This window comes from Canis lupus, chromosome 5 (assembly GCF_011100685.1).
Source record: "Canis lupus familiaris isolate Mischka breed German Shepherd chromosome 5, alternate assembly UU_Cfam_GSD_1.0, whole genome shotgun sequence".
NCBI classification, from domain to species: Eukaryota; Metazoa; Chordata; class Mammalia; order Carnivora; family Canidae; genus Canis; species Canis lupus.
In genome coordinates, this window is record NC_049226.1 from 30720252 (window position 1) to 30744128 (window position 23877).

The 23877-nt window shown below is 64.6% G+C and overlaps 3 protein-coding genes and 1 long non-coding RNA gene across 11 annotated transcripts in view; 1 reads left to right on the forward strand and 3 right to left on the reverse strand.

The window, feature by feature from the left end:
* Positions 1-6596, forward strand: part of SPNS2 (sphingolipid transporter 2) — a 26024-nt gene extending 19428 nt beyond the window's left edge. For 2 of the 6 annotated variants that reach the window (XM_038536409.1, XM_038536408.1), the window contains 10 exons: positions 709-860; positions 1003-1069; positions 2180-2322; positions 2434-2586; positions 2671-2860; positions 3160-3225; positions 4374-4472; positions 4540-4703; positions 4892-5083; positions 5446-6596. In XM_038536409.1, coding sequence (XP_038392337.1) covers positions 709-860; positions 1003-1069; positions 2180-2322; positions 2434-2586; positions 2671-2860; positions 3160-3225; positions 4374-4472; positions 4540-4703; positions 4892-5083; positions 5446-5833 — 1614 coding nt within the window. In that variant the 3' untranslated portion in view covers positions 5834-6596. The remainder of the gene's footprint in view (positions 1-708; positions 861-1002; positions 1070-2179; positions 2323-2433; positions 2587-2670; positions 2861-3159; positions 3226-4373; positions 4473-4539; positions 4704-4891; positions 5084-5445) is intronic. The other 4 variants (XR_005359406.1, XM_038536412.1, XM_038536410.1 and 1 more) reach the window with 4 other exon arrangements.
* Positions 707-4758, reverse strand: LOC119871832. 2 transcript variants are annotated; one of them, XR_005359408.1, is made up of 4 exons: positions 4461-4758; positions 3055-3167; positions 2692-2856; positions 707-1356 (listed from the first exon to the last, which is right to left on the reverse strand). It is a non-coding gene; the product is annotated as an uncharacterized LOC119871832 (long non-coding RNA). The 2 variants fall into 2 exon arrangements; XR_005359407.1 differs by having other exon boundaries at positions 1350-1480.
* On the reverse strand, positions 6462-18062 carry MYBBP1A (MYB binding protein 1a). Its single transcript, XM_038536407.1, has 26 exons — positions 17837-18062; positions 17588-17683; positions 16885-16968; positions 16726-16800; positions 16519-16626; positions 15522-15697; positions 15265-15432; positions 15025-15142; positions 13645-13940; positions 13329-13439; positions 12853-12978; positions 12564-12731; positions 12370-12475; positions 11331-11427; positions 11077-11228; positions 10730-10810; positions 10507-10656; positions 10257-10433; positions 10016-10173; positions 9136-9373; positions 8901-9026; positions 8748-8816; positions 8362-8475; positions 8085-8186; positions 7511-7635; positions 6462-7342 (listed from the first exon to the last, which is right to left on the reverse strand). The coding sequence occupies exons 1-26, from the start codon at positions 18041-18043 to the stop codon at positions 6784-6786; spliced, it is 3987 nt and encodes a 1328-aa protein (XP_038392335.1). The 5' UTR covers positions 18044-18062; the 3' UTR covers positions 6462-6783.
* Positions 18063-19375: 1313 nt separating this feature from the next.
* Positions 19376-22834, reverse strand: GGT6 (gamma-glutamyltransferase 6). Of its 2 annotated transcripts, none has more exons than XM_038536413.1 (5): positions 22650-22834; positions 21933-22053; positions 21241-21443; positions 21038-21151; positions 19376-20800 (listed from the first exon to the last, which is right to left on the reverse strand). In XM_038536413.1, the coding sequence occupies exons 1-5, from the start codon at positions 22687-22689 to the stop codon at positions 19767-19769; spliced, it is 1512 nt and encodes a 503-aa protein (XP_038392341.1). In that variant the 5' UTR covers positions 22690-22834; the 3' UTR covers positions 19376-19766. The 2 variants fall into 2 exon arrangements, with proteins under 2 accessions (XP_038392341.1, XP_038392342.1); XM_038536414.1 differs by having other exon boundaries at positions 21933-22133; positions 22650-22727.
* Between the last annotated feature and the right edge of the window lie 1043 nt (positions 22835-23877).

The window sequence follows — 23877 nt, forward strand, 5'->3', positions numbered from 1 at the left end:
CAGAGGACTGCGCGCCCTGGAGCGGAGCGGGCTGCGTGTGAGGGAACAGCGCCTTTGTTGTGGGGAGCAGCGGGCTGTCCTGGGCAGGGCGGTGACCCGGGGCTGCCAGGGAAGTTCACCCGGCGGGGCAGCATGGGATTAAAGCCACACAAAGAACCATGTCTGAGCTCCCTGCACAGTGGGGGGGGGGGGGGGGGGGGGGCAGGAAGGGGACCCACGGCGCTGGTCGCGGGTGTCGGGAGGACGGGTACCCACGATCCGCAGACAGCCAACGGGAATCAAGACACACGGACAGCCCAACAGCCAAGCAGGCAAAGGCCGAGTGTGGGCAGCGGACCCCAGAGAGGGGATGGAGGGCAGGTCTGGGGCGGGTGGGGGGCGGCCAGGCCGGAGATGGGCAGACAGAGACCCGGGGGAGGGCCACGTGTGGGCGACATTGGCCGGATGGGTGGTCAGGGTGGGGCCGGGAAAGATGACCAGGCTGGGTTCTCAGGCCTCAGGCAGCAGGGGTCGACCCTGCAGCTGGCACGGCCCGCCCTTCCCACTCAGCCGGCCTCGGCCGCTTGACGTGGTGGGGCGGGGGCGCCGAGCCCAGGGCGGGGGGCTTCCCCTTGGACACACTGCGGGGTCGGGAGGTCCAGCCAGGGCCACCGCCACCCCTGGCCCGCGGGGGCCAGAGCGAGGCCCACGAGCTCCACCCTCCCACAGCACTTCTGGCTGCTGGTGCTGTCGCGGGGGCTGGTGGGCATCGGCGAGGCCAGCTACTCCACCATCGCGCCCACCATCATCGGCGACCTCTTCACCAAGAACACGCGCACGCTCATGCTTTCCGTGTTTTACTTTGCCATCCCGCTGGGCAGGTGAGGTCGGGTGAGGTCCCTGCAGACATCCCCCCCACCTCATCTGAGGTTGGCGCTCGAGCATGCGGTGGCTGGCCTTGGAGCCATGGTGGGCCCCCCCCAAGAGCTCCGTCACCCGTGCCTGAACCCGTGTCCTCTGCAGCGGCCTGGGCTACATCACAGGCTCCAGCGTCAAGCAGGCAGCCGGAGATTGGCACTGGGCCCTGCGGGTAAGGACCCCCCAGCCCGCCCTGAGCCCCAGGCCATCCACCTCGGGGGCCGGACCCCCACGTGTGTCCCAGGGGCGTCGGGGGGGCCCAGGTGTCCAGCGGCCATCAATTGGGGGACACCCTCCCACGTGTCAGGAGGCCCTGCATCTGCTCCGGCCCGTGTGCGGGGGTCCCGGGGTCTGGGGCCCCTTCCTGTCCTGGGGTGGGGGGTCAGGCCGGTCTGCCGAGGCCCCAGGATGCCGCAATCAGAGGAAGCAGAGATCCCCAGTCTCGCGGACGAGCGGAAGCTGAAGACAAAGTGTTTTTTCCTCAAAAGCAGGAAGGAAGCAGCCTCCGTGGAATTTCTTGATGGGGGGTGTGGAGAGGAACTCCCTCCATGGGCTCGCGGGGGTGGGGACCGACCTCCCTGCTCTGCGGCGGGGTGGGGGGGGGTGTCAGGAGGTTCTGTTCCTGGCTTTGGGCTGCACACGGGGAAAAGCGCCTGGGCCCTTCCCTAGCAACAACCCCACCCCCATCACCAGTGGGAGCTTCGTGTCTGCCAGGCCCCTGGGGCCTCCCTCAGCCCCCCTAGGGCCTAACCCCAGTCCCCCAGGACCCAGGCCCTCCCCTAGCACTCAGGCCCTCCCAGAGCCCCCCAGCCCTTCCCCTAGGCCACCAGACCCCCCCAGGACTCAGGACCCCCCCAAACCCCCCAGCACTCTGGGCCCTCCCAGAGCCCCCAGCCTCTCCCTCAGCCCCCCAGGCCCCCCTAGCCCTTCTCCTAGGCCCCCAGGCCACCCCAGACCCGTAGGTCTAGCCCCTAGCCCCCACCATCACACCCCCACGGGTGCGGGTGGGCAGGGCTGGTCTCTGGCTCCCTGTTCTCATCATGCCCCCGGAGTCTATCCCTTTGCTTGTCTTTCTCTCTCTCCATCCATCATCCATTTTTCTGATTTTCCATCGTTAATTCACCAAGCATTCTGACCCTTCCTCAGACTTCGTCCACCCCTTCCATCCTGCCCCTGCTCCCCCCTGCACCCCCTGCCCCCGATAGTTGGTGGGGAGCTCCCAGGGCCCCATGGTGAGATGGAGCCGCGGGCCCTGGGCTCCCAGCTGCACCCCTGCCCCCAGGTGTCCCCCATCGTGGGCATGATCACAGGAACGCTCATCCTCATCCTGGTCCCAGCCACGAGGAGGGGCCCTGCAGACCAGCTAGGGGGGCAGCTGAAGGTGCGCACCTCGTGGCTCCGTGACATGAAGGCCCTGATCCGCAAGTGAGTGTTACTAGGAAAGGCCTGGGGGGCTGGGGACCCTGAGCCTGGGGCGGGGTGGGGGCTCCTGCGGGTGGTCCCCGGCTCAGCGTCCCTGCCCCCGCGTCTCCCCAGCCGCAGCTACGTCTTCTCCTCCTTGGCCACGTCGGCCGTGTCCTTCGCCACAGGGGCTCTGGGCATGTGGATCCCCCTGTACCTGCACCGCGCGCAGGTCGTGCAGAAGTCGGCGGAGACCTGCAGCAGCCCGCCGTGCGGGGCCAGGGACAGGTGGGGCCCGGCAAGGGCGGGGGCGGCGAGGGGCGTCTGCGGGAGCCCAGCCCCCACCCATGCCAGCGCCCCGTCCCCACACAGCCTCATCTTCGGAGCCATCACCTGCTTTACTGGCTTCCTGGGCGTGGTCACGGGGGCAGGAGCCACGCGCTGGTGCCGCCTGCGGACTCAGCGGGCTGACCCGCTGGTGTGCGCCGTGGGCATGCTGGGCTCTGCCATCTTCATCTGCCTCATTTTCGTGGCTGCCAAGAGTAGCATCGTGGGCGCCTACGTGAGTGCGGGGGTGGGGGATGTGCCTGTGAGCGGGGAGGGTGCACCTGTGAGCAGGGAGGGCGCACCCGTGGCGGGGGGTTGGCCTCTGACCTAGGAAGTACAGTCTGACATCCCATGGGGAGGCCCTCCCCTGCCCACCCTTGCTCTGTCCAGGCTCCTCCATCCGCCTGTCTGTCTGCAATCCCTTTGCACCTGCGTGGCAGGAGTGCAGGCTCCGGGAGGTGGTGGCAGGTGAGGGGCTCCCTGTCGGCAGCCTCGTGAGGTCCCTGACTGGATGCTCCACTCTCTCCTGGGCAGATCTGCATCTTTGTTGGGGAGACGCTGCTGTTTTCTAATTGGGCCATCACGGCAGACATCCTCATGGTGAGGAAGCCAGGGTCCCCGTGTACTCAACCAGGTCTCACAGGTCGTGTGGGACCAGGCTGTGTGGGACCAGGCTGCGGGGCATCAGGCTGTGGGGGACCAGGCTACGGGAGACCAGGCTGCGGGGCCTGCAGCCAAGAGGCCTGGGCATAGTGTGGGGTAGGAGTGGGATGTCTGTAGGCTCAGCTTGGCTGGGAGGCTGGTGGTGCCAGGCTGGCCTTGGGGGCGGGGGTGGTGGTGGGGGTTGCCGCCTGTCAGCTCCTCCCCCGAGCTCGCTGGGCTGGGTGCACCTGCCTGTGAGCCCGTGGTGGGGCCAGCCGGGGACAAAGAGCCATCTTAGTCATGGAAGGATGGGGGGGGTCATGATCCTGATGACTGGCAGCCAGCAGTGTGCGGGGGGAGGGCTTGGGGACCCTCCCCGTTGGGGCAGGAGGGGTGGGGAGTGTGGGCGCCCCCGGGTGGACTTGTCACTTGGGCTTGGGACACGCCAAGGTCAGAGTGGGCCTGGAGTTGGGGCCTTGCCGGGGCTCCTTCTCCAGGAGTCCCGCCTGCCCCACCTGAGCTTCCTGCACATGGAGGAGGTATGTAGGTGAGGAGGGAGGCCCGTGGCAGGAAGAAGGGGCTGCACAGCCCTCGGCAGAGGGAAGGACACAGTGAGGTCTTGTGGGTCCCTGCCCACCCCTAGGGGCAACCCCAGCTGCTGGTCTCAGGGAAATCGTGTCCCATTTTAGGAAGTATCACAGCCATGTGACCATGGCTGGAAACAGGAGCACACAATCCTGGCAGATCGTGCCACCCTGCCCCCAGCCCTGTGGGGTGGGGGTGGGGGGCCCACAGGGCCCTCGGGGCGCTCCTGGCCGGTGGGGAGGGAGGGAGGGTGTCCCCTGCAGGCCAGCCTTTGCCTCCCAGGGCTCTCGCAGAGGGGAACCAGCGTGATCCTCGGGTCGGGGGGTCCCAGTGCCAGCGCCGCCGCCATGTGTTACCTGTGTGCAGGGCCTCGGGTTCCCAAGACCGCAGATGGGGTCCCCACCCCACACCCCACCCCGACGCCGGGGAGTCCGGGTACAGGGGCTGCAGGGGCAAGCTGACCCCAGGGCGAGGCTGGGGCTGTGCCCTGTGCCCTCTGACCTCCTGCCTCTTGCACACAGTACGTGGTCATCCCCACGCGAAGGGCCACGGCCGTCGCCCTGCAGAGCTTCACCTCTCACCTGCTGGGGGACGCGGGGAGCCCCTACCTCATCGGCTTTGTGAGTACGGGCGAGCCAGGTGGGGAGGCTGCGGGAGGCGCCCCCTGACGCGGCCCCGCCCTCGCAGATCTCGGACCTGATCCGCCAGAGCACCAAGGACTCCCCACTCTGGGAGTTCCTGAGCCTGGGCTACGCCCTCATGCTCTGCCCCTTCGTGGTGGTCCTGGGCGGCATGTTCTTCCTGGCCACGGCCCTCTTCTTCCTGGGCGACCGCGCCAAGGCCGAGCAGCAGTGAGTGGGCGGGCACGGCCTGCGGGAGCCGGGGGCCAGCCATCAGCTGGGGGGGCGGGGCCGTGCCATCAGCTGCTGGTGGGGGTGGTGGGGGGTGATGCTGGGCGGGGCCTCGCGGGCCGCCCAGCCTCCGGGGCTCTGACTCTTCTCGTCTGCTCTCCGCTCCTGTCTCTCCTCTCCCACCCCTGGGCTCTCCCACCTTCCCCTGGGGCTGACGAGGTCCCTGCCCGGCACGTCCGGCCAGCCGGCACCCGAGATGCGATGCGCCAGATCAGTGCCCGGGCCCGGCCGCCGCTGATCCGCCACCTTGACCCCCGCCCGTCTCTCCCCCAGGGTGAACCAGCTGGTGATGCCGCCCGCCTCCATCAAAGTCTGAGGCCGTGAGTGCAGGCAGGCCCAGCCACGGGAGGGAAGGGGTCCTGGGAAACCTTCTGGAAGTGGGAGCAGCCTCTCCGAGGCACCTCCTTGCCTAGGCAGCTCCCATCAGCCCCAGGCTTGGCAGGATCCCTCTGCCTCAGAATGGCTGGATGGGCAGGAACCCCCCTGCAGGCCATGCACTTTCCCCTGGGCCTGGCCTCCAGGGGCTGCACTTCCCAGCAGTGCAGGACCCAAGGTCACCACCCCAGGGCCAACACCCCCAGGGCACAGAGAAAGGCCCAGTTCTGCTAACAGCAGGAGGAAGGGGAGTCAGCGGGAGTGGGACTGCCCCCCCCCCCCCCAATGACCTGGCCCCTCTCTCTAGGTGCCTATGGGCCGGCGAGGAACCCTCACTGTCCTACTCGGGAGGCATCTCACGGCATCCCAGCCCTGCGGGGCAGTCTCAAAGCCACTTGTGCGACCCGAGGCCAGGCACCCACCCTCTCTGGTCTGGGCCTGGGCAGTGGCCGTGGCTGCACCAGGTCGTGGCCTCACCCGGCGTGGAAGGCTGTGTGTGGGGGAGCCACGCAGTCAGACAGACGCCCAGCCCTGGGGCCAGACTGCAGGGTGCATGGCACCTATGGCGAAAGCAGCCCCCAGTGGGTGTGTGGGGCACACCCAGCCTGTTGCCACGTGATGGGGTCCTGGGCAAGCCTCCAGCCTCCCCAGGCTGTGGGGCCGGACAGCTGGACTTTCCCACATGGCAGCTCTGAAGACCTGCAGCTCCTGGACTGGAGGGGTCTGGGCCTCAGGTCCTGGCCTCTGACCCTGGGGTAGACTCAGCCCTACCGGGTTGTGCACCACTTCCCTCAGGACACTTGTCCCCGCGGATGCTAGGCCGCTGCCTGGACTGGCTCTCCGCCTGTGGGGGAGCTGACATCACCAGGGGTGAAGGCCCTGGTGGCACCCCCCCCCGCCCCCTGTGGGGCCCTAACCATGGCAGGGCCCAGGTGACTATTCCCAGAAGCCACAGGGCAGCCGCAGCCAGCATCCTCACGACCAGAGGAAGCAGCCACCCCACGAAGCTTCCTGTCCTGCCAACGGCCAGGGGTGGAACCCGAGGTCAAGGCTATGCTCCACATGGCTGTGGTGCTCCCATGCACTCCCCCACCCCTCAGTGCCCTGCGCCCCCTCCCCCCACCGGCTGAAATCGAGGTGGCCGGCAGGAGTCCAGGGCAGACCAGACACTCCCCGCGGTTAGTGGCTGGCGCGGCTTCTGTGTGCACGCTGGCGGGACATTCGCTCCTCTCTGAGCTCTGGGGCGCCTGCAAGGGGGACCCCACCCCGGCCTCCACTGGGGCCCCAGCAATGTATTCTTGTTGTACAAGAACCAGGTCCAGGTGTTGTCTCCTCTTCCTTCCGGAAGCCAAACTGCTCCTTTATTTTTTAGAGCTGCTGATTGTGAATCTCAGAATCTTAAGAGAGAAGCCAAATATATTCCTCTTGTAAACGAAGGAATAAACCTACTTAAATCGCGGAGTGCTGCCTCCCGGGACAGAGCAGCCCAGGGGTGGGGGACATGGGCCCTTGCCCCTTCCTGGAGTCCTGGGGGCAAGTGGATGGCGGGTGCACTCGCTCCAGGGCTGGGCGCTGCTACCCTGCAGGGGGCCTGTGCAGGATGCGTGCTGCACACGGGGGTCTCTGGGCCAGGGGCCGCCTAGGTTCAGGGCTTCCTGGCCTTCCTGAGAGCCTTCTTTCTCTTGGCCGTGCCCTGGAGGAGGCTGGGGCTCCTGCTGGCCAGAGACAGCCTGGCCTTCTTCCGTGGCAGGGCAGATTGCGGTGACTTGCCAGACACCCCCTTCTCAGGCACATCCTTCTGAGGCTTTTTGCCCGATGATGGCACAGGGGACACAGGGGTGGCTCCATTCACCTGGGACAGCTTCCGCTTTTTCTTCTGTGGCTTCGGGGTCTTGGCAAGGGTGCCAGGGCTTGTGGTGCTGGGGTCTGGGGCTGGCCCCTTGGGGGCAGGCGTCCCATTCTCCGGGGCCTGGGCTGGCGCCCGGGCCTTCCTCTTGTGTCTCCTCTTCTTGCCTGTGCTAGGGGGCTGGTCTCCGGCGGAGGCTGCGGGCTTGGCATCCTCCTCTGGCACTGCACCCTCTGACTTACGCTTCTTGCGCTTCTTGGTCTCTGGCAAAAACCCCTTCTTCTTCCTCTTGGTGCTGACAGGGGTCTCCGCAGCACTGGGGGCTTCCTTGGCATCCTTCTTCCCCGATTTGGGGCGCCTGGAGAAAAGCCCATGGGTAAGGAGGCATCCAGTGAGGACAGGCCACCCCTCTGCTCCCATGGGACCAGGCTGTCCACAGCCCCCCCCAAGGGTCTCCCCGGTGCCCCCATGGTCTCCCCTGTCCTGAGGGTCCCCCCCAGCATCCCCCCCAGCCCCCAGGACGCACTGCACGCCAAGCGCCTTCATGGCCTGCCAATAGAGATCGTGGAGGCGGCTGGAGCCCGCCGAGTGCTCCCCCAGCTGCCTGCCCTGCAGTACGGCCAGCACAGCGGTCAGGTCCACGGTCAGCTTCTGCGGGACAGAGGACGCTGTGGCTGAAGCCCTAATGGGAGGCAGGGCCTCTGCCTGGCTCTGGGTCCCCATCCTGCCACCCCTGCCCCTCGTGCACCCCTGGCTGCCCCTCCTGCCTGAGCATCCCGTCCCCCTCACGCTGGAGGGAAGAGCCCCCAATCCCTTCTTGCTCCCCACTCAGGCCTCTCCCTGCTCAAAGTTCTCTCTGTGCACATGGGAGGTGTTAATTCCAAGACCCCCCCCCCACTCCCTGGCTCCCTCCCAAAACTTGAGGGCTGCTCCATGCGGCCCTGGACCAGGCATCTCCTCCCTGTGGCACCCTGCACAGGGGCTCTGACCAGTCCTCCCCGAGGATGCCCAAGCATTGCCCAACTCCACCCCCCCGCCCCTGGAAACCTGCGGCCAGGACCTCCCCATCCTCCCATGGACGGTGGTCACCGGGGACCCACCTCCTGATGGACTGTCCTGAACAGGGTGTTGAGCAGCCCCAGGGAGGACAGCTCCTTCTGCTGCTCCGATTTGGCCTGCGCCTCGCCCAGCGTCCGCAGGTTCTGGGGAGGAGACACCTGACTGAGTCGCTCTGCAGGGCTGCCCACTACCCCATGGAGCCCTGAGAGAGGCACGTCTGGGGGGAGGGGTGTCAGCCCAATCCTAGCCAAGGAGCAGGGTCTGTCCCAGAGACCCACTGTGGGTGGGAAACGCGGGCAGGGACCCCACAGCCCTCACCTCTGTGACCTTGGCCAAGATCTGGCCAACAAGCTGCTCCCACTCGGGGTCCTCAAAGCACAGCCGCAGCTCCCGTGTAGGCAAGGCCTTCTGGAGCAGCACGCAGGCTTGGGCCTGGGGGAGGGAGGGGCCCTCAGTGCATGGCCCCAAAGCTCACAGAGCCATAGACAAGCCCATGGGAGCTGCAGCTCTGGGTGCACCAGTCTCCTCGGGCAGGTGTAGCTGTGTCAGCGCCCAGCCCTGCCATCTGCTCAGTGCCACCGCCCTCCAGCCTCACCAGCCCCCAAGGCCCCCACCCTGGCCTGGGGACAGCAGGTCTGAGGGGCAGGGATGGCTCTGCCCTCGCCAGGGCACAGACGCCCGGCCGGGATCAGGGACATCCCTACCTGGTGGCGGGGTCGCGCCGGGCCGCTCACATGCTGGATCACGACAGGGAGCAGGCTCTTACAGAGCACCTGGGAGGGATGGCGTGGCAGTGAGTGGGGACCTGGGCCAGGCAGGGGCATGGGGGCCACGGGGGTGGGCGGACCCCCACTCACCGGGTGCCGAGAGAAGAGGCTGAGAAACATGGGGATTGTGAGCGGACTGTTGCGCTTGGTCAGGAAAGAAGTCAGTGCAGACGAGTAGACTGGGGTCACAAGGCTTAGATCCAAGCCGCCAGTAGCCTGGGCCACAGGAGAGCGCTCGCGTGAGGCCGGGGCGGGGGGCCCTGTGGGGTGGGGGGGCTCTCTCCTGGGCCGCCACTCGCCCCCAGGCATGGGTAGGGCTGCTCACCTCCGGGGCCCTGGGCTTGGGGCCGGCTTTCTCCTTTTTCTGGGTCTTGCAGGCGGGGTCGGTGGCATTACCCTTGAGGACGCGCAGCAGGTAGAGGGCCGCATTGAAGTAGTAGAGAGAAATGGTAGTATCGGCCTGGCGGCCAGCCTGCTCCACCAGCCGCTCCACCTGGGCGTACAGAGGCCCCACGCAGCGGCCCACATCGTGGCAGTAGTGCCGGGAGCGGCACAGGTGGTGTCTATGGGGCCATCAGGGGACAGCTGGTCACACTCCCCTGCGTCACCCTCCCCACTGCACAAAGCCAGCCTACAGGCCAGATGAGGGTGACCCAGAGCAGAATCCCCTCCCTGGGGAAGTGTGGTCCACGTGTCCTGGGTGCACCGGTCTCCTGTGGAACAGCGGGCTCCGGGCCCTGAGGCCAGTCTGCATGCTCAGGGCATGTGCTCGGTCACAGAGCAAACTCAACCCTGACAGATGTTGGACAGGACACAGGTGGGGGGTGTGGTGACCGACTCTACTCTCGCCTGTAACCTACACTGGCATCTCCCGTCCCTGGGCCGCGTCAGCACTGGAGAAAGCAAGTGTGCCCTCCCCACCTGTGTCCTCTTTCCTGCTGCCCACCCCCCACCAGAGCTCCTGCTGACACCTCTGCGTCTGGCCTGTCCCCACTGAGACACAACCCTCTGCCCCACCTGTGCCCCCCCAGGGCCTGAGGAGCATGATGGCTCTCCCAGGTACCTCATCACTGGCTCAGGTGCCCCTCTCCGTCCCCATCCCAGAACCACAGTAGGGGGGCTGGCAAGGAGCCTGGGCCAAGTGCAAGAGGCACACCCGCCAGATCGTGGGGAGCCCAGGGGCCCGGGTCGCAGGCCGCACTCACGTGAAGATGCGGGCGGTCTTGTGCAAGAGGTCCTGCTCCTGCTTGGAGCTGCTGCTGCGCATACTACGCCGGATGATGTCCAGCAGGGGCTCCAGCAGCTCCAGGACCAGTGGGTTCTCGGGCTGCTTGGTCACCAGCACCTCGATCAGGTCCAAAGCCTGTGGCCAGCATAGGCAGGTCAGCAGGTGTGGGGTGTGCATGGGAGGTGGGACACGGTGGTGCTGGCAGCTCTCTGGCTCACCCGGATCTGGAAGTCTCGCCGGAGCACCTTCTCCTTCCGCAGCTTGTTCTTCTCATCCCTCCGGGCCTGGATGCGCAGCTTCTGCTCGGCGAAGAGGCTGGCAAGGCTCTGGTCCAGGGCCATCATGGCCTCATCCCCCAGCTCGTCGTCATCGTCATCCTCACCGTCCACTGTGCCCTGAGGAAGAGGCCCGCTGAGCGGCTGGCCGCTGGTGTGGACGCAGGCCCTCCCACCCCAGCCCGTGGCTCACCAGGGCCTTCCCCGCCTGTAGCACTGCCATGAGCTGCTCCCGGAAGCCCTGGTCCACATCCCCGTCCCGGTCCTCCTCATCACTGTCTTCCTCATCGCTGTCCTCCTCGCTGGCTGAGTGTTTGTCGTCCTCACTCTCCGAGCTCTTGTCCTGCAGGAGCCACTGTATTGCACCGCCTGTCGCCCACCACACATCCGCCTGCCCCACTGTGCCCAACACGTACCCCCTCGCTCTCCAGCTGCTTCTCAGAATCGTCCGTGACCACCACGCTGTCCTCCTCTGGGCTCTGCTCAGGGTTCAGCACCTGCAGGTTCCCCAATGGCCAACGTGTCTGTAGCGCAGACGCTTCCCCCTCCCCTGACCGGGCCCTGTCCAGTCTGGGCCAAAAGGCTCCTCTCAAGGAGGAAACAGAGCCTGGGAGAGGAGGCCACACTGAGACCCCTGTGGCCCCCGGGGGACCACCTGCACAGAAGTGGTCTGGGTTCAGGCCCCTACCCGCTCTGCGGGTCACGGTGAGGAGGCAGCCACAGGGCTGGGAGAGTCCCATCCAGGCCCCATCTCCCCACTCACATCCAAGATCAGCTGCAGAGCACGTGGCGTCAGGTGTGAGCAGATGTGGCTGAACACGGTCCGGGCCACCTGGCGCATCAGGTGGCTGGGCTGGGCCAGGAGGGCCAGCAGGATCTCCACCAGCACCTCCACCCACGGCGGCTCCTGGGGGTCTGCAGGTGGGACAGCTGAGCCTGGGCAGGTCCCCACCACCCCATTCCACGTCCACAGGAGCCCAGGATGTGCCCTGTCCCCACCCCAGGGCTGTGACCCACTGGCAGCCTTGGAGCGAGTCCGGCGCGTCTTCTCCCCTAGGCTTTTCTTGATGCAGGTCTGGATGTCACCCAGAAGATCGCAGCTCTCCACAGGGGACTATGGGAGGGTGAGGACCAGGTCAGAGGCCGGCCCCACCCCCAGCCTTGCTGAGCCAGGGGAGGGGCCAGTAAGGCGGGCGCAGTGGGGGGAGGCACAAGGCCCAGGTCCCTCACACCCAGGGCAGAGGACCCCGGGGGCCGCGGCTTTTGTACCACATGGGGCCACAGGGCCTGGAGCCCAACGTCCCCACCACCACCTGGGGGCGACAAGGCCAGCTGGGTCAGGGGCTTGGACCCCCAGCACTCATTACTTTGAACGAACTCAAATCCAGTTTTGCGCCACCTTGCTGGGGTGAGCCCAGACCACAGCCTCCACCGGGGACTGGGGCACCTGCATCGCCTGCGTGGCCTCTGGCACTGCAGAGGAGCCCAGTGGGGGAAGACATCTGGAGATGCTGCCATGGGACAGGCTGGCACCAGCACACAGGACATGACCTTGGGGCGTAGAGCCCCAGGCACACCCGCTCACCCCAACCTGCCACTTGGCTTCTGGTGGGTGAGGTTCCAGGACAGGATGTCAGGCCCTCACTCCTCGGCTGACAGCAGACAGAAGTGCCCTGAAAGCACCCCATGTGCCACGACTGCCCACAGCAGGCCCCTCCCCATAGGCCATACTTTCTCCTGCACACCCGCCACCTCCGCTTAGGAAGGCAAGTCTGGGGGCCTTTGTGGGGCAGGGAGTCTGACCCCAGCGTGAATCCCAGGCAGCGACTGTGTGGTTACTCTGCCTGGAGTTCTGCACCCCCGCCCCCAGGCCGATGGGAGCAGCACCTGCCACAAAATCATGGGGGTGAGACACGCCGCGTAGGAAGCTCAGCATCCGAGGGGGCCGGGAAGTGGATGCAGCAACTCTTCCCTGGGCTGCAATTCGACCAGGGCCGACTGGCCTCAGAAACTGGCCACACGACTTGCACAGCCTCCACCCCACTCACCACCGTACCTTGAACAAGTAGACGCCCACCAGGAAGAGCAGGTGCTGGAAAGCACTGGCCTTGGCCTTGGCCTCTGGGGGGCAGGCGTCCAGCTCCTTCAGCGTCTGCAGCATCCTGGGGTGACATGGGCATGCTCTCAGGCCACCATCCCCCACTGGACCTCAGGTGTCCCACCTCCCCAAAGGCAACCACGGCCCCTTACCGGTCCCAAGCCTGGCGCTGCTGTGAGCTGAAGGGTGTCAGGGGAGTCACATTGCGGCTGCGGTTCAATAGCGAGTCCGCGAATTGTACCAAGCGGTGGGTCCAGGGTGGCCGGTCCTGGGTGGGCTCTGGCGCCTGCCTGAACTGCGTGCTGAGGGTCTGCAGCAGGCTGGGCAAGGATGGGGCTGGGGTCACAGACCGGGCCGCCCACACCCTGACCTGCTGGAGCTCACTAGGCCTCTGTGCTCTCCAAGCCAAGAAGCCCCCCACCCAGCCTGCCCGCAGCCCACCTGAAGAAGGCACTGCTGACCACCTCCCGGGTCCGGCTCTCCAGAGGGAAGGAGAACCGCTGTTCGGTCTCTGGAATCTGGGATGTAGGCTTCTTTGTTTCGAAGAACGAGTGGAAGAAACAAAACCTGGAGAGGGTGGGAGAGCCAGGGATGGCCGCAGCCCCCTCCCAGGAGGGTACCACCCAGCGCCCAGGGCCAGTGGCAGCACAAGGAACGTTTCCCAAGTCTCATCTCCAGCCTGCACAAACAGGCTCTGCACACAAGGGCTGCCTTCTTCTGGGACCATGGTGAGGGCTGCAGGAGACCCCCTGAGACAGGAGGCCAGTGTTGGGGGCCCCTGCAAGGGGTACGAGTGGCCCTCCAGTGCTGACCCAGCCCCCAGGCTTCAGGCTCCAGGGAGACCACACCAGGTCTAGGACCAGACAAAAGGCCCATTCTTGTCCCCCGTGGGGTGCGGGGGGCAGAGCCTGCCCTACCTGGCCACCTCCTCAATCACATCCTCCTCCTTCTCTGCATGCAAAGCGTCCACCATGCTGACCAGGCGAAGGATGACCCACTTCCGCAGCCGCAGCACAGCACGCTCAGGCCTGGTGGGTGGGAGCCAGGTTACGGGAGCCACTCAGGTTCTCTGCCCCCCACCCTGGAGACTGACACTAGCTCCTCCAACCACAGCACAGGAACACATGAGGAAACCCAGACCCTGAGTTCAGGGGCTCCCCTGCCCTTCCCTTGCCCTGCCCAGGCCCCGCGGGAAGGAGGGCTGAGCTCTCCTGGCTCCACTTGGCCACTCACACGTGCAGCGAGGCATCCTGAGCTTTCTTCTGGCCGCTGGTGCTGAAGTCCACCAGGGAGTCCAGGTCAGGCCGGAGAAACATGTCCCGCAGCCAGGCCACGTAGCCCTTGAGAGCAGGGGCACTCAGGGATCGCACAACCCTCCAGAACGTAGGCAGGACAGGGAGGCCCTGGTTGGTGACGCACGTGAAGGCCACCACCACAGCCAGCTGCCGCTCGGGGTCATCCCGGCAGCTTTCCAGGAAGGCACTCAAGTACTCGTTCATCTCCGGAGCAAACTTGAACTGGTTTGGGAGCTGCGAGGAGTCAGGCCCAACATTGGGGTCACCAGCCAGGAGGCCCACGGCCCCGCCAGCCTCTCCCCAACAGATGAGACTGAGGCCTGGGAAGCCCAAGCCCTGTATGCAGCCAGGCTGAGCCACGCTGTGGCCCTGACGCCATCCACCTGCTCCTGCCCCAGGTGGCCCTCCGCCCACTCTCACCTGCTGTACCTGACAGGCTGCTTTCTAGGCCCAGGACGGAGGAGCAGCGGAGCAGGGTGCAGACGGGCTATTCTATACTCTGACCAGGTTCAAACCCCACATCTCAAGCACCTGGCTATAGTGCTATGGGGCTCAGCACCCAGCAATGCCCACGGGGGCACCACAGCCACGAGGCTTTGGGTGGTGGCGGGTTTCACGTTCATGACAACCCTTCACACTGGGCCCCTCGTGGCATCTCACAGATAAAGAAAGCGTGGCACAGAAAAAGCTGGCCACTAACTTTTCAGGGTCATGGAGTTCCAGGTGGTGCATCTGGGACATGGAGCCGCCGATCTGGCCTCCCTGCCCCACTCCGCACAGAACAGAAACCCACTATAGGGATGGGAGGTGAGGACAGCCCCCCAGGAGTACTTCCTGGGCACCGGGGAAGCCATGAGCGCTCTAGGGGCTCTAACCCTATCACATTCACAGCACCTAAGAAAGACACCGGTCGCAACAGAGGCGGCAGGCCCAGGCCGGGGGAGTCAGCCTGGCTCTCTACTCTGAACTCCTAACCAGCACCTGATTCCCCCATCCAGTGCGCAGTGTAGCATGGGGCCATGCACAGTGCTCAGTATGTCAGGGACCAAGATGACTCTCCCCATTGACACCAGCTGGGGACGGGGGAGGTCTGGGTGGGCCGCTGGCCACACGTGCCTCAGCTGAGGGGCCTGAGACCAGAAGGACTGACCTGGCCAAACCACCACCAGGTGGAAGGGACACCCAGTTCCCCAGCAAGACCACCGAGGTAGGAAGACCAGGATGCTGCAGCAAAGAGCAACGTTCTCGAGAAGCTGACCCAAGGGGTGGCCTGCCCCTCCTGGCAGTGCTGGGCTGCTGGGGGAGGGGGGATACCCACCTTAGCAGTGACCATGTGCTCCCCAAAATGCCGGATCAGGTCCCCCTGCATCACCAGCGGCAGCTGCTCCTTGGACAGCAGGGGCAGGGCAGTGCCCAGCAGGCGGAAACATAGGTAGCTGAGGGGTGTGCAGCAGAGCCTGGTCAGAGCCTGGGCCACACCAAGTGGTGTCTGGGGCCCCGAGCCCACCCCACCACCGAACAGGAAAGGAGGTGTGCAGAGGACAAGCGCCACACGTACCTGGCTGGCCAGAACTGCTTCTTCAGCAGCCCCTGCTCCACAACTTCCTTCCAGAACCATGGGAACCTGCCCTCCTGAAGCGCCAGGCGGAGCAGGTCCAGGGCCACAGTGGGCAGCTTGCGTTCTTTCTTCACAGAGGCAGCTGCCGTCTTCAGGACGTTCACCAGTCTGCGGAAGGGATGGAGGGAACTCAGGGGGCACCGGCCAACCAGACAACAGGGTCCCTGGGGGAGCCCATCCTCCCACATCCCTCACACCTGGGGATGTTCTCATCTGAGAACAGGTTGACGGGTCCTATCAGCTCCTTCAGCTTCTCAGGCACCTTCTGCTGGGCCAAGAGGAAGAGCTCCAGGTGCTCAGGGGAGCCCAGCACCGAATTTAAGTCCGCCTTGAGGACTTTTGGCAGGATCTCCTGCAACACGGCTTCCGGGACCTGGGGTGGGGACACAAGTTGGAGTGGGGGTGGTGGCAGCAGCTCCCCCAGCACCCTGTGTCACCTCTCCTGCCATGTAAGCCCCACGGGCTGTTCCATCTGCCTAGGGTCCCATGAGGTCCCGACAGTGCCAGTCTGGGGTGGGATAGCCACAATCCACCCTGGCAGGCATCAGGATCGTTACATGGTACCGGCTGAAAAGCTCAACCTCCCCCACCCCCCAGTCCCAGGATTCTAGTAACTACCTGCTGGTGCTAACTAGCTACTTTTAAAATTATTCCTCTCGGTTTTTTTTTTTTTTTCAGGAGTGGCTCATTTCTTACAGGAGGTAAATGGAGAGCTAGGACTTGGATTCAGGTCCTTCTAGCTCTGGGGCCAGGGCTATGCCAGTCCTTGCCTCTTCCTCAAGAGCAAAGGGTTCTAGATACGAGCACACCTCCATTTCCCAAGCAGGGCGAGGAGTCCTGGGGGGTTCCTCTCCATCCAAAACAACACATTTAATGTATTTGCCACATATTAGGTGCTATTCTAGGACTATATTGTCCAATGTGGCAAACACTGAGCTCTTGGAACGTGCTAACCTGACTGGAAATGTGCCATTAGGTACAAAACACACAACAGACTCTAGAAACCTGATGTGAAAAGAACATAAAGACACTCTGCACGTTTTTACACTTTGTGTTGAAATACTGCTCCAAGTACGTTAGACTAAACACCTATCTGTGACATAGCTCTCCCTAGAACATCTGTCTTCCTCTGCTCTCTTCAGTGTTTCCACATCGGGAGCGATGCCAGAGGTCCTGTGGCTGTTAAGCCCATACCTCAGACAGTATGTCCACCAGGGCCTTCTGAGGCTGTTCCTGCAAGTGGTTGTGGTGCTGGGCGAGGATCTGCAGCAGCTTTACCGCCTTCATCAGGGCCTCTGAGTCCTGGTGCCCACAGTGGGGAGAGGGCATATAAGCAGAGCATGCCACGGACCCCCAGCACTCCCAAGCCCCTCCATGTACCCTTACCCCCAAAGCGCTTACCTTCACTAGCCTGCCTGATTGAAAGAGGGCGAGCACCCCAAACAGGTTTGCAAAAAGAGCAGGTCTCATCATGGCCTAAAGAAAAATTTCAGGCTGAGATAAAAAGGGTCTGAGTAACCCCATCTGGGGCTGCCGATCTAAAGCCACTAGCTCTCTCACCTTCTTCGCTTTCTGCAGGTCATGCTTCTCCTGGATCTGCTGCAAGACGCTGCACAAGGGAATGTCTTCAAAAGACTGTAACAGCTACGGGGTTGAGGGGGGAGCAGGAGGGCAAGAGGGGCTCAGGGCGGAGGTCCAGCCTCCTCCCACGTGTCCCTCCAACTAGTACCCAGAGGCCCTGGTGCCCCTTGAAACTGCCCTTGCCCGAGCAGTGCTGGTGTGCAACGCTGCTGCTCAGCCCAATCTAGCCTCCCTGACTCATGCCCACCCACTCTACCTCCACTGCCTGCTCTGAGCTGCCCACAGGGGGTTCCTGAGGGACTGGGTCTGAAATGGCCTCCCACATGCCCTTGTGCCTCAGGGGTGGCCTATACCCGGCAGAATTACCGCTGGAAGAGAAAAAGCCCTGATCCCTGAAAATACAAAGCAACCCACCCTGGAGCTCACAATACCCCCTAAATGCACCTCTGAGACCAGCCAACCCCTGGGCCGAAGCAGGAAACCAGCTCGCCCTCCCCTCCACCCGCCTGCGCTTCTCTGTGGGCGGCAGGCCTGCAGGGACGCCAGCTTCGGCTCGGATGCCACCAACCCCCGGGACCACCGGCTCCGCATGCTGCTGAGACGAGCACCCTCCCAGCTTCTCCCTTGTCCCCACTGCTCCGACCCGCACCGCTGGGCCCCCTTCCAGGAGCCGCCTCCTCACCTGTGCCAGGGCCACACTGTAGCAGGGCCGGGCAGTCTCCCGGCCGGCCCCGAGCCCGGTGACGAGGCGCTTCAGGGCGTACTTCATCTCGGACCCCTGCCCAGCAAGCGCGTGCAGCGGTCAGAACGGTCGTGCCGCGCTGGCCCGGGGCCCCCCGCCGCCGCCCCGGGCCCCCCGCCCCCCCGCCCTCCTCCGCGGCCCCGGCCCCCCCCCCCGTGCACCCCCCGCCCTCCTCCGCCGCCGCCGCACCTGTGGCCTCGCGCGCAGATACTCCAGCAGGTTCTCCGTGGCCGCCAGCCGCGTCTCCTGCTCCGGCTTCGCGATGTCCCAGAAGAAGTCCAAGAACTCGCGGCTCTGCTTCAGCAGGCCCTCACGATCGGCGGGCCGGGCGCCGCTGTCGGCCGCCCCCCCGGGGCTCCCAGGCTCCGCGGCCGCGCGGCTCTCCGTCTCCGCCATGCTCCCGACCACGTGGGCCCGGCCGCGGCCTCTTCCGGGTCAGGTCGCGGCGCCTGCGCACTGGGTACCCGGGGGCGGGGCCTGCCGGGCGGGCGGGCGGGGGGGGCGGTCCGCGCGGGGTGGATTGGTTTATTTTTTATTTAAAGATTTTATCTATTTATTCATGACAGAGGCAGAGAGAGAGAGAGAGAGAGGCAGAGACACAGGCAGAGGGAGGAGCAGGCTCCGTGCGGGAGCCCGACGCGGGACTCGATCCCCGGCCCCCAGGATCGCGCCCGGGCTGCAGGCGGCGCCACACCGCTGGGCCGCGGGGTGTGCACCAGGGGCTGCCCAGGGTTGGCTGATTCCAAGACTTACTTATTTTACAGCGAGCGAGCGAGCAGGGGGAGGGCAGGGGGAGAGAGAGCTTCAGGCGGACTCCCCGATGGGCAGAGCCTGATGCGGGGCTCGATCCCACCACCTGAGCTGAGATCAGGACCTGAGCCGAGACCGAGAGCCCTCCAGGCACCCACCCCCCCCCCCGCTGGGATTTTAATCTGAGCACGGCTACAGAGTCCTCGGAGGGTTTGCAAGCCTTGATGCTGTTTACATTTTTGGAAGCTTATTCCTCGGCCACTTGAGGAGAGGATTGTAGGATTGCAGGGGGAGGATCTACCCAATGGGTACTGGGGGTGGAGCAAAGTAATAGGTCAGTCCAGCGACTTAGACTTCGGAGCTGGTGAAGGGAAGAAGAGACAGGGCTAACCCAGCCAGGTAGACAGAGGCACCGCTTAGCTATTTGAGTGTCTGCCTTAGGCTCAGGGCGTGACCCTGAAGTCCCAGGATCTAGTCCCACATCAGGCTCCCTACACAGAGCCTGCTTCCCCTTCTGCCTGTGTCTCTGCCTCTTTCTATGTCTCTCATGGATAAATAAACATCTTAAAAAAAAAAAAAAAAAGAGGTCCATGGAATCAGAGGGAACCTCTGCGAGGGCAGGGAGGAGCCAGGTGGGCCCCCCCCGCCCCTCCCCCGTGCCTGCACTAGAGATGCAGTCTCTGGAGGGTAGCAGTCCTAGGGACCCCAGCCCTGGGGGATGAGGGGGCGGGCCATGTCAGGGCCAATACCCCCCTCCTTAGATCCCACAACCTCACCTCCTATCCCCCTTCTCAACCCCTTGCTTTGCTGCTTTCGGGATATGAAAACGTGTACCTTGTGTAGACGCCGCCCCAGGAGGCAGAGGGTTGAGCGGGGCAGGGGCAAGCCTCAGGACCCTAGCCAGGGCTCTGCTGTGCTGCCCAAGGGGGAAGCCACGACAGGCACTTGGGAACCTGGGAAGCAGAATTGGCACAGGCATCCAGGAGATTTGATATTTATTTTGTTTCCAGATCAGCTGACAGAGGTCAGCAGAGGGTGGGTGTCCTGAAGAGGAGGCCAGAGAGGTCTGCCTGCCCCTCCCATGGGGCCTGTGGCCAAGGCATGAGCTTGGCACCCTTCTACCTGTCCTTCTCAGAGCTGGATCTGAACTCAGGGCTGGTGCTGCGGCCTGGTGCTCTTACCCATTACCCTCAGTATCCTTAAGCGAAAAAAGACTCAGATCTGGAGTCCAGATTGGTGACCAGGTCAGAGGCTGTGAGCACATAATTTGTGCACACTCTGCATGCAGGTCATCCCTGCCGGGCCTGCTCTGCCCCTGCCTGCAGGCCTGAGAACCCCCACCCCACCCTCACTGCTACACACTGCCTCCTTAGAAGCCCTGGAAGGTGCAGCAGCCACTGGGGATGCTGGAGACGTGGGCGTGCTCTGCATGAGCGGCCACCTGGAGCAGGATCCCTTGGCCGCAAATGCTAGTGTTCTGTGTCGGTCCCTGGTGCTGCCAGTGCTGGGCCTGGTTTTGGGGCCCAGCCAGGTGACCAAGCAGGGCACGAGTTGTGACCCTGGCCACATCAGGGGCTCCTGAAGCCACCAGCCCCAGCACATCAGCATCTGTGTCATCCAAGCTGCTGTGAAGGACGAGGGGACAGGCCCAGGCACTAGCGGCAGGTGCAGCCACCAGATCACTAAGTAGAACCCCAGTGCTTGGGGACAGGTGTCCAGAGCCAAAGGAGCTGTTGAGTGAGGAGATTAGAAGGAGCACGGAGCCACTGCTGTCTATGGTGGCCAGGACACTGCCCACAGGGGTCACAGGAGTTTGTGGGAGTGGTAGACAGAGGTCGGGAGGGGGCCTTCCAGAATGCAGGGCTGCCTGCAACATGGCCAGCAGCTCTGGGCCAGCAGAGGGGCTGCGGGTGGTGGACAGGACACCCTGGGGCACAGCCAGCTGCAGTGCCGGCTCCAGGGAGGGTGTGGGCCCCACGGAGGGTGCCTGCAGCCCCAGGTCTCTGAGTAGTGGCCTCAGTAGGGCCTCCCCGGCGAGGTCTGGGGTGGGGGCCAGTGCTGCCCTGTGTAGCACAGCCGCCAGGCTTGGGTTGGTGGCTCGGGCCCCAGGGCCCAGGGGCGTCCCGTCACTGTGGCATAGCAGTGGACAGAGACCCTCTGTGCCCTGCGCAGCCAGAGCCCCAGCCAGGGCCGTGTCTACCAGGAAGCCCTCCTGAGCCAGCGTGCTGGGGCCAGTCAGCAGCCGTGGCCAGGGCAGGCGGCCGAAGTGCGTGTGCAGCAAGCGCAGAGTCTGCAGAGCAGACGGCAGCCCCAGGCCCGGGGCCAGGGTCCGGGCTGGGCCCGACGTCAGGGCGGTCGATCTGCCCGAGGTGCCGTTATGGAAGAGACCCCAGAACGTGGCACCTGCAGGGGAGAAAGGGGTCACACAGGACTCGGTGACACGGGGGTCGGGAGTCACTGCCTGGGCTGGAGACAGGGGTCGTTAACCAGGCCCGGGGTCATGACCCCTCGGACCTTGGAACAGGGGCCACAGCCTAGAGTGGAGGCTCCTAACTCTCCTGGGTCCTGCCACCAACCGGCCTTGAGCTTGGGGCCCGAGTTCCCGGGCGCCGAGCAGGCCTGGGGTGGAGGGTCACTGACCTAGCCCCGTGGCGTGAGGGTGCACCACTGCCAGACACAGAGCTGCTCCCACTCCGGCGTCCACCACGTTGCCGCCGGCGGCAAGCAGCTCTCGGCCCAGGTGGGAGCACATGGCTGCAACAGGAAGAGACGGTGTTGGGTGGGGAGGGTCCGCAGCCAGGCCCCCCCCCACCGTCCCTTCCCCAGCACCTCCCGGCACTGACCTGCAGGGCTGATGGTGGCACCGCGGTGATACACGCCAGGGGTGTGGGAGTGCCCACTGGGCGGGGCTGCTCCTGAGCCCGGACTTCCTGTGGGGTCGCCCCTGGCATGGAGTTGCCTGGCGGCCAGCGAGAGGCCAACGGCCAGCAGCAGCAGAGCAGCGACTAGGCGAGCCCAGGCCCCGGGCAGCCTGTCAACCTTTCTCCTGCCGAGACAGGTGTCCTGAGCTGAGGTTGGGGTCGGGGGCAGCCAAGAATCCCAAGAGAACCCTGGGAATATTTCCCAAAAGTTTTGGTCTAACTTGGGAGAGGAGTTCAAGCCGGCCAAGGAGAAGGTCCTCCTGGCACAGTGCAGACAGGACATGGTGCCCGGGAGGGGTTTGGGGGAGCAGGGCTGCTGGGGTGGGCATCTCTGAGGAGGACGCTGGAGAGGCAGGCTTGGGCCAGGCCGGCGTGAGGCCTGTGGGGTGGCTTGGCTGGCGGGACGAGTGGGCCCTGCCAGGTGTTGCCGGGCTCCAACTTGCTGAGCAGGTGCCTCCTGCACCTCCCGGCCTCTCCCCGTTTACCCCGAACGTTCCTGGAGCCCAGCCAAGCATGGGGGGCCTGCCCCCACTCCCACCTTTGGGGCTCCAGAAGGGGGGACTCGCTGGCCTCGGGCCTGAGTTGCCGGGTGCCCAGGCTGGTCCTTGGCTCACCTCAAGGAGTCCTGGGGGCTCCAGGAATTGGGAATGACCAGCTCCAACGTCTCTGTCTCCTCCTCCTCCTCAGATCCCAGGCTTGGATCCCAGAGCGCCAGCTTTTGGTAGAGCACAGGCCCTGCGGCGGGTTCCATGGCCCCGCGGTGCTCACGCCAGCTCTCCCGCTGGTCAGCCTCCCCCACTGAGTCCCGGCCTCGCCTGCGCTGGGCGGTGGGTGGGGGGTGGGGAGGTGGAAGCAGCCCCGGGGGAAGGTGGTGTGGAATCTGGAACAGGTCTGGGCAGGGCGCAGGGCCAGGGCGGCTGCGAGCGATTGCCCCATCAGGGCATGGGGCCTAGGGGCTCACGGGGCTGGGGGCCGGGAGGGCGTGCAGCAGCCGGAGGGGTGGGAGGAGCCCAGCCTCGGCGCACCGCAGGCCTGAGACCAGGCCAGGACCCCCGCGGCCCCCTGAGCTTCGCGGATCGCCCCCGGATCCCTCTGCCCGTTGGGGACGCAGTGTGGTGTGGGTCAGGCTCAGCATGCGGCTCAGCACTGGTGTGGGCAGCCAGGGCCTTCTCTGGGAGCGGCCTGCAGGGTGGGACTCCCCGGGGTGTCGTCGTGGGGCTCCTGTCCAGCAGGTGGCACTGCAGGCCTCCGGGGGCCCAAACGCTGCCACCTCGGCCACCGTGGACACACGGGGGAGGGGGGGACGGGGGGGCCCTCTGCTCCCTACACACCTGTGCTGACCTGTCCCCCGTGATCCCGGCGCACCGCCATCTTGCCGGCCTCACATCCTGACTCCCAGACGTGTCCCCGCCTCCCGTGGCCGGTCAAGGCCACCCCGCCTGTGTGCTCTCTTGTGCCCAAGATGGCGAATCCGAGAAACCGCCAAGGAGCCGACACCGATGCAAACACACGAGGGTTTATTACAAGCTCGAGCTTGGGTCCAAGTGCACCCGACACGGCGGAGCAGGGACTTGGACCCCGAGACTAAGAGGCTCAGCAGCTTTATAGGGGCCCGTGGCCAATGGGATACGCAGAAAGTTGCACAGTCATGCTGGTCCACTGAGCCGGATTTCGGGTTAGGGTGTGCCCTGGTCTCTGACTAGGGCGGGGCAGTGCCCTAGGTAATAAGCAGTCAGCACAAGGGGGGTGCAGCCAAAATAGAGTCAGTCCTGCTCTGCTTGTCCAGGGGTAGGGGATTTTGTTAAATTTCCTGGGTCCCACATTCCCCCCTTTTTCAGAGGATCCTATACAGGACTCAATCATGGGTCCAGGTTGCTCTCAGAGTGAGCCAGGGGAATGATTAAACCAGGATTCTCACCAACCTTGTTGCTGTTCTCGCTCTTATTTACAGTTAAGGCAGCACATAACCCACCCCCCCTTTGTTGGAAGAAGACTAAGTCTAATCCCCTTTTATTTTGAAGGACAACCTCGGACTAGGGAGTCTTGAAGGTGGGAAATAAGTGAGAACGGCGCAGTCTTAGCTTTAGGGGATTGTCCTTGTCTGGTTGGCTTTTCCATTCTGGAACCAAGTCCGTGAGAACGGCGTGTGGGTCAGCCGGCCGGAGGGACGTGGGTGTAGTGGGCCCAGGAGTAATCCCGTCGACCTTGAGAGCAGTGGGAGTGGTCAGGATCGCGGTGTAGGGTCCCTTCCAGCGAGGCTGAAGTGTCTAGTGTTGGTATCTCCGCACATACACCCAGTCACTTGGCTGATATCGATGGGGGTCCAGGGGTGGCCCAGTCTCATAGAGGGCCCTCAGCTTAGGCCACACCTGCTCATGGGTTCGTTGTAACATTTGGAGGGAGAAAAGAAGTTGGTGATCATCAAATTCAGCAAGCACCTCAGGTTTTAAATTGGGGATAACCGGTGGAGGAAGACCAAACATGATTTCGTAGGGAGTCAGTCCCATCTTATATGGGGAGGTCCTCACCCTGTATAGGGCGAAGGGGAGGAGAGTCACC